This window comes from Pinus tabuliformis, chromosome 5_2 (genome assembly GCF_031772625.1).
Source record: "Pinus tabuliformis cultivar Carrire ecotype Pingquan chromosome 5_2, CPIR1, whole genome shotgun sequence".
NCBI classification, from domain to species: Eukaryota; Viridiplantae; Streptophyta; class Pinopsida; order Pinales; family Pinaceae; genus Pinus; species Pinus tabuliformis.
Window position 1 is genome coordinate 737,201,744 of NC_142306.1, and position 10,384 is coordinate 737,212,127.

The following is a 10,384-nucleotide window of genomic DNA, read 5'->3' on the forward strand; positions in this document are numbered from 1 at the left end:
AAATCTAGAAGTTCAACTACATGAGGGAGCGACAAATGCCTATAAATTACCTTATTAAACCCTGATGTGTTAATCTTAATGCCATTGTTTGAGACTAATTGACATGAGTTGAAATCTTAAAGATTTCATTAAATTTTTAAAAACAAGTAAGTTTAGCATGCTGAACACAGAATTAGATAGAGGCAACGACAGGTAGATAGAGGCAACAAAGGTGCAAACCATCAAGAGCCTAAAGCAATGAGAATGCAAAGGCATGACATAGGTGCAACTAAAATATCTCCTACTCTCCCCAAACAATTCTTTATTCTTTTAACCTATACATTTCTTTATTATTACTCCCTTTAATTAACATCAAAATAAAAAATGAAATATTTAACATTATATACTTAAAAAACACAAATCCAAAATTAAAATAGATTTAGAATAAAAAAGGCACGTTGAGATAATGGTGAGTTGTTCTTCAAAGTAAAATCCTTGAAACATTTAACGTCAGCTCCTCCCTCAATCCCTAACTAGTCCACTGAAAGTGAACGATTAGGGTTTTTCTCAGACGTAAAGTGATATTTATGGTTGGTTATTCTCTCACGAGCCTCTCATAATACTAAAGCCCTAGCAGTCTTCGTAATACCCAGCGTTACTGGCGACTGTTGAGGCTCCCGCGTTCTGCGAAAATGGTAGGATCTCTTTTACTCTGTAGTCTTCCGAGGTTTCAGTTTGTATCGGTTTCGTTTGATTTGCGCAGGTTTCAGTGTTTTCGCAATCAATTCTGTTACCAAGTCTAGGTGTTTTAGAGGGAGGGTTCATTTATGAAGATTTCTATAGTTTTTATTGTAATTGTGCTGGTTATTTTCAGTCTTTGATTGCGAATGAGGAGTTTCAACACATTCTTCGTGTCCTCAACACCAATGTTGATGGGCGACAGAAGATCATGTTTGCCCTGACTTCTATCAAGGGAATTGGTCGGCGTTTGGCCAACCTTGTATGCAAGAAGGCCGATGTTGATATGAACAAGAGGTAATTTCTAAGATATCTTCTTTTATACTTTACATTAATAGGTTTTGCATGTTTTTGTCTATTTTTTTAATACCCTTTCAGCCAGTAGACCGGGCTTTAGAAGCTTCACAAACATCCGCACTTGAGGCGTCTCTATTGTCCAGGACTCAAACCTGTTGTTGAGCTTGACCCTGTAGGAAAAACTGATCTATACTTGACAGGGTATCCCCTGTTCGGACAGATCTCCTTATTTATGTTCTGTAACACCTGCTAACAAAACGAGCTGAACGGAAATTTAGCTTGCTAACTAGTGTTATTTGAATACTCAATAAGGTGGATCCCAGTTTAAGACGATGGCTTCATGAATTCATACACAGAATATCAAGAACAATTTAACAATAAAAATAAAATGTAATTTGCAGAGGTTGTTACAGTAGTATTACAGTGCACTTTAGCCTTTAACTAACGGAAAACCTAATACTGTGCAATGGTACGTGTCTCCAAAGGCAGCGACGTCCTTCTTTCATTCTCTGTAGCTCGCTCCGTTTGCCCCGCGTTACTTGCTCTGCCAAAAACCCCTTGCACCAAAAGAGGAAACGAATACTACAATATATAGACATATCAGATTTCCCCGTCCCTCATAGAAGGTTGATGGTCACCATCAACTTCTGCGTATAGGTATATCTAGGCTTCGTAGGCAGTGCGGGTTGCATCCTCAGCTCAGCCTGTAGTCTGGAATAACTATCTTTTGTCGTGGTGTTCATGGCAGCTTTGGGATGGTTTGTTCTTCTTGCAATCCACCTTACAAGTCAGACTATCTTCCTTCTGACCCAACTGATGAGCGAGGTTTGCTAGTAATCACCTGTTCCTCCTGCTGCTATGCTCTCAATTCGGCAATCAAATATTCCACAAACTGGATGAGAGACGGTTTTTATCACGCTCATTGTTCTGATTTTAGGGTTCAAAGAACTTCAAACAATCTACATGTATGATGGAATAGATTTGCATATAGCTGGGTAAGTCAGCTTTTGCATTTTCCTCTATTTGCCAAAGGAATTGAATGGGTCCATTCGAGATGGGCCTCAATTTCCTGCTGGAGCCACGAAACCCCTTTTTGCCAAGATATAATCATATAAGCAGACTATATCCCCAGTTTGGAATTTATGGGCGCTGTCCTATGTTGGACATATCGTTCTTTGTACCTGTCTCGAGCCTGCTGCAGCCTGGTTTTGCACCTGTGAATGGGATTGTTGAATTTATTCTATGAAATTAGCAGCATTCAGTTATTTGTTGTTATTATCACCACTGTTACCACTTCTTCCATGGCAGGCTTTCATCCAAAGTATATGTGTGCTTGGTGTTACAAGCTGTCCTATGTTGATCACAGCATTCTCTGTACCTGCCTTGAGCCTGCTGCAGCCCGTTTTGCACCTGTGAATGGATTTATTGAATTTATTCTGTGATATTAGCAACATTCAGTTGTTTGTGTTGTTATGATCACCACTGTCTCGGCTCTCCACTTCTTCTGTTCTGCAGATTGCCATGACAAAAGGCAACTTAGGTGAAGCCAGGAATGGCCCTTTTATAACAATGTTGCGAGTACGGCAGGCTTCATGTGCATGGTGTTACAAGCTCTCAACAAATGCACAAGTGTGGTTTACTTGATCTGACTGTCCATCCTATTGAGATCTGTCCATGTGACTGAGGGTGGAATGCCGTGCTACACCAGTATCCATCAAGCTCCACAGTATAGCCCAAAACCTGCTCACAAAACTCCTGTTATTGTCAGAAATAACAGGCTGAAAAAATTGTACCCACACATGCTGAAAAAATAGTTCGCTGCCTCCTTGCCTGAGGTTGTTTTCTTGCAGGGAAATACAGAGCACCATTTTGCAGAAACGATCCACAATCACAAAGTGGTAATTATGCCCATGCTTGATCTTAGGCAGGTCCAACAATATGCTTTCCCAAGACCTCAAAGGCACCAGGAGAGTAATGTGTAACCCAAACTTTCATTCTGCTGGATTTGAAGTGCAGCATAGTGTGCAATCATGGATAGACCTGGCCACATCTACTTGCATTCTTGGGCCGAAATACACATTGCTGTAGGTCTGTCACTGCCCTTGTTATAGAAAAATGCCCAGGAAGTTTCAAAGTGTGGTACTCCCACATCAAATGAACTCATAGTTTCCTCTTAGAATGCACAATTTATCAAGATGATATATTATTCCATATCTTAACTGACAGTCTCACCATGTACGTTTTCTCTACCATTGTTTGCTGTAATGTTGTCAAGACAGGTCCAAAGTATTCATCAACATTGAAAACCACCATGAATTCTTCATGTGAAAAGGGTGCCAACCGCATGACAACTTTTAGCAATGACAACCTGGGTGGTTTGGACAGATCTGTAATTTATTAGTGTTACAGTTTACTTCCATCTGAGAAAATCTTCTATCTTGCCAGGAGATGTCTATCTTCTTAATCTTGTTTTGTTCTGATCCTTCCTGAAGTTTCTCTATGCCATGTTTTCACCATCCACTTCCAGGATTAAAAATGCTCTCAGATACCATCACGATCTTTTCTGAAATAGGTATCACCTGTTTCAAACAGCTCTCTTTATCTCTGTATTGTAACATCTGCCAACACAAGGAACTGAAACATTATCTAACTTACTAACTGGTGTTATTTGAATGCTCAATAAGAAGGTGCATTCTTCAGTTTAAAAGGCTGGTTCCAGTAGAAAATGAACAATTACAATCAAATCCAGAAGAATGAATTCTAATGATTATTTAAAGAAAAGGCAATTTATACAGATTGTTACAGAAGTTTTGCGGTGCACTTGCACCTTGACTAGAAGGAAGCATACTACTATGCAATGGTCTGTGTTTTCAGATACAGCAATTTCCATTCCTGATCTGTAGTTTCCTTCCTTCTCCCTTGGATACTTTCCTCTACCAAAAACCCTTCATTCTAATAGAAGAAAGAAAATGAAATTAAGTGGCAACAACTAAAGTGGTTACCTTCCTAACTATCCATAATGGTTCATTTCCAAATGGCCTCCAAGCCCATGTTATAGTGCAACAAATTTGCCACATTAGTAGCACAATGCCTTCTTGGCAATTGGACCTGGATCTCTCTGTTAGGAAAGCTCACTTGAATTACTACAATGGGAGGGTCTCCAAATTTGTATTTTGCTCTTGTGATCACCCTTTGTTTCCATTGAGTTGTATGTATCCAAAGGATTGGTGGCTAATTGTGAAGGATATGCTGACTGCAGAGCTGGTGAACTTTCTGCACTTGAGCTTGAGAACCTGATGATAATTGTCGCGAATCCTAAACAATTCAAGATCCCAGATTGGTTTTTAAACAGACAGAAAGATATCAAGGATGGCCGAACCACTCAGGTGGTATCCAATGCTCTTGACATGAAACTCAGGGATGACTTGGAACGCTTGAAGAAGATCAGGTACTCTGACATTTTTTATGCACTAATATTTATAATAATGAATTTATATTGTTATGTTGTTATTGGTGTTCGTGATATTTTGAACCTCGTCATAACATATAGTTATTTGCATTTCTGAATTTTAAGGAATTTTAATGTCACTAAATTGTATGTGAAAAGCCATAACCTTCATCCATATTGATCAAGAAGATGAAGGGCAAGATAATTTACGAGTGGTGGTTTTATATCAATGATTCACTGATTGAAAGTTGTGTGTTTTTTTATTTTTTATCTTTTATAATTTAAATGGTTTTATAATTTTTTAAACTTTCTGAAAACATATCTATCATTTCATTGTTTATTAGCAAATAATACAACTGTATTCATCAGTCAGGCTGTGATTATACAGACCCTCCTATGGAAAGTGAGCATTTCATATCAGTAAATCACTGATTAAAAGGTGTTGCTATTTAGTTTTTTTCTGAAAAGACTTTCCAGATATCATTGCCCATCGATAAGTAATACAAGAACTATATTATAGGGTCAGGCTATGATTATGAAGACCACTATTCCTTGCATAAATAAGGAATCAGTACAACAACCCTGGCTCCAAACTCTGGTGTCTACATTTCTAAAAATGCCAGTGCTGCAAACTCTGAACTAAATGTGGTGATCTGGTCCGAATTAAAGAGGTAGCATACCCATTTAAAGTTGCACAGCATTGTCTGTGTCATACAAAAAGATATGATGTAAATCTGATTGCATTTTAGCCTTTAGGTACTTATCCCAGATTGTCTATCCATCCATTTTCAGTGACAAAGGGTGTCAAAGAATGTTGGATTCAGTCACAATCTATTCCCTAAAGATCTGGCAATGGTGCAACTCCAAATACATGTTTAACTGTCTTTGATGTAACAAAGCACATGACAGGCTTTTGTTAGATTGTGGAGTTTGCTATTGCACAAAGATTCGTGTTTAGGTAGTTTACATTTAAAATCATTGGATTTTGATTCACTCTTTATATTTATCCAACAACTTCCGTCATTTAGGAAATTGGTCCTTGTGAACAGCTTTTAGTGTGTGGGGGTGCCATTGAATGAAGATTTATCTTGCTATTAATTACGTCTACAGGTATTGAATCCTGATTCTATTTTAATTTATTGAACCACTTTTGTCTTCTAGGAGATTCGTTTTTGTGAACAGCTTTTAGTTTTGCTTCGTCAAAATTTGAAGTCCATATACACATAATCAGTTTCCTCAACTCCTTGAGTTTTGATTTTCCTAGTTTTCCTTTGGTTTCTCTACCTGGTTTGGAATATGTCTGAAAATTTGTTTTGATTTGTATTCCTGAAATCATCCATCCTGTGTCTTAGATGGCAGGAAAACTTGATATGATAGGCTTTTCATCCCCACTTGGAACAAAGATATCAATATTTGGACTATCGAGAGCTAATAACAAAATTGTGAAGAAAAATTGGCAAAAATATTTAGATGCAAGTTCATCATTATTGATGGACGTTATATGTTATGCTTTAACACTAGATTCTAATTGACATGGCGGGTTCTTGTGTTTCTTTCATACTGAGAGAAGCGAGGTGCTCGTACAGCCCTGAATGAAATGTTCATATCTGTGACTTTGTTTGTCTGCATGGAAAAGTTTTTCCCTATCCCATTTGGTGCCCTAATAGATGTGGTTGAGACCACCTATACCAGTATATCTTCAATCTTAAATGAAAATTTTCAAGTACACTGGGATGGCTGGTCACTGGTGTCTCATGAGTTATAAGAGACTAGTAAGGAAGGATGATATATTGGCAACTCTACTATATTTGATACATTGCAATCTTTATATAAGGTAGTCGGTAGTCTTTCAATTTCGAAGAATATTAATATTGTTAGGATGTGGCAGTTGTTTAAGTATGTTATTTATAAAAGTTATTACATGATATTTAATGCTGTCTTATAATTTTGAAATCCTTTTTTTGAGGCATATTATAACCTAAGTTTTGTTGTGTTTTATTTTTCACTATGTAGTCCAATAACTCTCTGATCTGGAGTGAATTTGATGGACCATTGATTTTTTCAAATCATTGCTCCAGTGCTTCGACATTTTTCATATTAATAATATGCGAAAGGCACATAAACTTATAGCTTGGATGTGGATATTAACAATATGCGAAAGGCTAAATAACAAATATGTTGTTAATATTGGGGGGTTCTATGTGGAAGATTATTAATGCCAGGAACTGGATGATATTTTAAAGACATTGTTTAGACCATGATTAGAACCTGAAAAGTTGGAAAGTCCAACACTTTTGAGGAAAGCAGGGAGTGTGCTTGCTTCATTCAACATATAAGTTTGCTCACTAGAATAAAGAATCACAGGTTGTCATAAAAGATTGCACTTGAAGTTAGCCAAGGGGGTTAATTCTATTGGTTGTTGCCAGTGTTCTTGGGCATTTGGCTTGTTCTGTGCCAGCAGGTTCCTGGTTCAAGTCCCTCTGGGTTAAGTTTTTTAGTCTACGCAGACATGTTTACTTTGGATGTTATTGACAAATGTGGGAAGCAACCCTTTTGGATTTCTTTGCAACGTTTTGTAAAGGGTGCTTCACGGACACTGAGTGGCCACTACATCCATGGGAAAATCCAGGTAGATCAACCCGTCGGCCAAACTAGCAAGGCCTAACCCCAAGGGCGTCGAGGAGATTTGACCCTGTGACCTCCTGATAGGTAGATACTTAGCAATAGGAACAATTGAGCAATCCCTTGGGGCTTGTTTTCTTTTCAATGTTACTTGAAAAGAAGATTGCAATTGAGGGGTTAAATTAAGACCAAGAAAACTACATTAACATTTAATGTTGAGATAAAGAAAATTGATTGGAGAATGTAGGACAGATTTACTAGGGTTGACATCAACAAATTTAGGAAAGCATCTCTTTGGTTTTGCTTTATAGATTGGGGAATGTAGGACTTTAATAAAACAGGATGAATGAATGTTAAATGATATAAATAAGGATATGGCTGGCATGCATTAGAATTATTACTTCATGATTTAAATGGGAAAGAGAGGTTGACAAGAAATCAATCTTGAGGAGGTCTCTGTAAAACTAAAGCTCAAGGTTTAGGGGACTGGATCAGTGTCACAGATATTAGTCATTGTTTTATGGGTAACATGTTGAAAGGGTTTTGAAGGATCAAAATGGCCAGGGAAGGGAACAAAGATCACAGGTACGATAAAGGAAGTAGATTGGTAATAAAAAAGAATGAATCGAGGTCAAATTATATACAGTTTAAACAACGTATAAAGCTGGAATGTAGGATAAAAAAGGCCAGAGAACGGCCCAACGATTGGTGGGTGATCATGGGTGAGCTTAAAAGCTCAGAATTTGGGCCACTCTAGGACCTGAAGAAATGAATCTATTATAGAAGAGTTTGATATGTACTAGGATGTGGTGGATAAATTCTTTGAAAATAATGGATTATGCAGGTGATTTGTGCATCATTGTAATTAACCGCAATAATCAAAATAAATTGTAACAAGTCTCTATTATATAAGCTCACTTGGGATAGTTGAGGTTAGGTGAGAATACAGTTCGAAATTCACGGCAATTTTGGAAGACAGAAGTGCACGAGTATTGACAGAATGAGAACCTTTGAACAATGTGATACCTCACAATGTGATACTGTGTTTAGCGGCATGGCCGGGGGCCGATATAGATGTAGAAGAAATGAACAATTCACCATGAATACATTAATTTGGTGGAAAGCATCTGACAATGAGGTAATGGGGATCTCCGCAGCTTTTACAGTTGTGATACCTCATATTGAGGAGGTCGTTTCCACTTAAATTTACTCCAACTTCACCATGACATTACCCAGCTGCACTTTCCATCTTTCCTACCAATTCTTTTGATATGCTTCTTGGGCTAAACTCTTTTCCCATCCCTCAAAAGACTGCTTTTGTCTCTTATTTCGCAGAATTAAAGTTTTGTAGTTTTGCTTTCTTTTCTGCCCTTTATAGTATTATCATTGCCCACTGGCCATTATATTCCATTTTATCTTTCATGTGAAATTTAAGAGTTTGCATACAAGAAGCCTGTAAAAGATTTTGATTATGCAGGAGAGTAGAATGCGTTTACCTATGTTGGGCATTTAAGAGTTGAAATGGTCTGCAGTTGGTGATGAGTAGGTCGGTATTGTTTAGATTTTGTTTATGTATACATCACACCTTAATTTTGAAGAGTTAACCAAATAACATGTATTTTCTCCAAGGTTGATTTGATAATTTCTGTCAGCTCTAGTCCGTAGTGGTAATGTTGTTGCTCTGAGATTCTTGCTGGTTCTACCCATGAGGAGCGTTTGATGAACTTGTACAATATACATAATAATATATTTAGTTCAAAACTTATGTTCTCTATTCATTTTATTGGGTCAATAGCTGTAGGATTCTTGTGTACATTGCTGCCAATTCAGCCTGAGCATAATAGGGACAGCGGTGTTTGATAAATGCCCTTCGGCAAAGATTGGCCTTGTCCATGCTGATGTGTCTTTTGCGCAGTTTGCTTCTCCAAGGGCATTGATGAAAAGGAGAGCTAGTAGTCTGTTTAGTTGTTTTGAAGTATGTTCTTCTGCTCTCATTTGTGCCTTACATCAACGAGGCTTGACCTTAGGCATGAAGTAATTTGAGTGTTATGTTTTTATTAAATTTATTGACAATGGTGTCTATGGGGTATGGAAGACTGACTGTTTTGGTATCTTTCATGTAATTAAGTTGTATTCTCGAATTCTTTTTTCCTATACGGTTGTCATTTTCCTCGTCAATATTTAGTGTAAGGGATAACTTCATTCATCTGCTTTCAGTTGTACTTTATTGACGTGGCTAAATTATTTATCGCGTTGTACATTAAATTGAACAAGGCTATATGGTTTCTCAAAAGAATTCAGTTCAATCAATTTGTCTGCCTGAGTCAGAGGAAAGCTTAGACAACCAAAAGCTTCGATTTTAGTGCAAATAGCACCTAAATGGTTGGATTTATCTTAACACTTTCTGGTGGAAAGTTGTCCGCTATATATGCTCTGTTTTAAATAGTCAATGCATCAAATACTAAAATTGTGCACTCTCGTTTTGACTCTTGTCAGGAACCACCGTGGTCTTCGTCACTACTGGGGCCTTCGGGTGCGTGGACAGCACACAAAGACCACTGGTCGCAGGGGAAAGACTGTTGGTGTCTCAAAAAAGCGTTGAGCATGATAATATATTGGAAAGAAACAATTTTGCTCAAGTTTTTTTCCTCATTTTATTAGTCATTCTGGGTTTATTTCATTCCCGGGAATCATAAGGTTGTGTTATCTAACTTGGTAAAACGTTTGTTCATCTCGTGTTTGAGAAGGCTGTAAAGCTTCGACTGTGCACTCCCTATCTTGAAGTGTTTTTAAGAATGTTCTATCCAGTTTTATAAGATTCATTAGAGAAAGAACAGAGTAACGGTTTGGTGCTTTTGTTTTTCTTAATTAATGACAGCTTGTGCAGAATCTGGCTTCCTCTTTGCTTCTAAAATCTAGTTCCTATGACATATCCCGTCTTTCCTGGAAGGGAAGCTATGATGTGTCCTGTTATGTATGCTAAATACTTGTTCTCGACGTTTCCTTGAAATTTTTTGAAATCTCAAATTTAGATGGGGACGCATTTTTCTTTAGCTTCACCATAACGTTGAAGTCCGAATCAACTAGATTGAGACGTATTTTTTCTGCACAGGCATTTATGTTGTTTTGAAGTATACAGTAGGTGTAGATTAGATTAGTTGGTTTGTGTGCACTTTACTCTCCATCTGGTTACTTGTTCAAATCATCTCATGGGAGGGTGGGAGGGGTTAAGGTAGGAGCCACCTGTCGGGGATAAAAATTGTCATATGGAGGCCCTTGTGCCACATATAATGATATTTT

At 37.6% G+C, this 10,384-nt stretch overlaps 1 protein-coding gene across 1 annotated transcript; it reads left to right on the forward strand.

Annotated features, from left to right (window-relative positions):
* The first annotated feature begins 501 nt into the window (after positions 1 to 501).
* LOC149161344 (small ribosomal subunit protein uS13z/uS13y/uS13x-like) lies at positions 502 to 9,973 on the forward strand. Its single transcript, XM_089436944.1, has 4 exons — positions 502 to 674; positions 854 to 1,014; positions 4,274 to 4,462; positions 9,581 to 9,973. The coding sequence occupies exons 1-4, from the start codon at positions 672 to 674 to the stop codon at positions 9,684 to 9,686; spliced, it is 459 nt and encodes a 152-aa protein (XP_089293070.1). The 5' UTR covers positions 502 to 671; the 3' UTR covers positions 9,687 to 9,973.
* Positions 9,974 to 10,384: the final 411 nt, after the last annotated feature.

Bases quoted from the DNA above. Each gene is read 5' to 3' on its own strand.
- LOC149161344 (XM_089436944.1), top strand. The intron at 1,015-4,273 runs GTAATTTCTAAG...TGCTGACTGCAG, and splicing joins GATGTTGATATGAACAAGAG to AGCTGGTGAACTTTCTGCAC. The intron at 4,463-9,580 runs GTACTCTGACAT...GACTCTTGTCAG, and splicing joins GAACGCTTGAAGAAGATCAG to GAACCACCGTGGTCTTCGTC.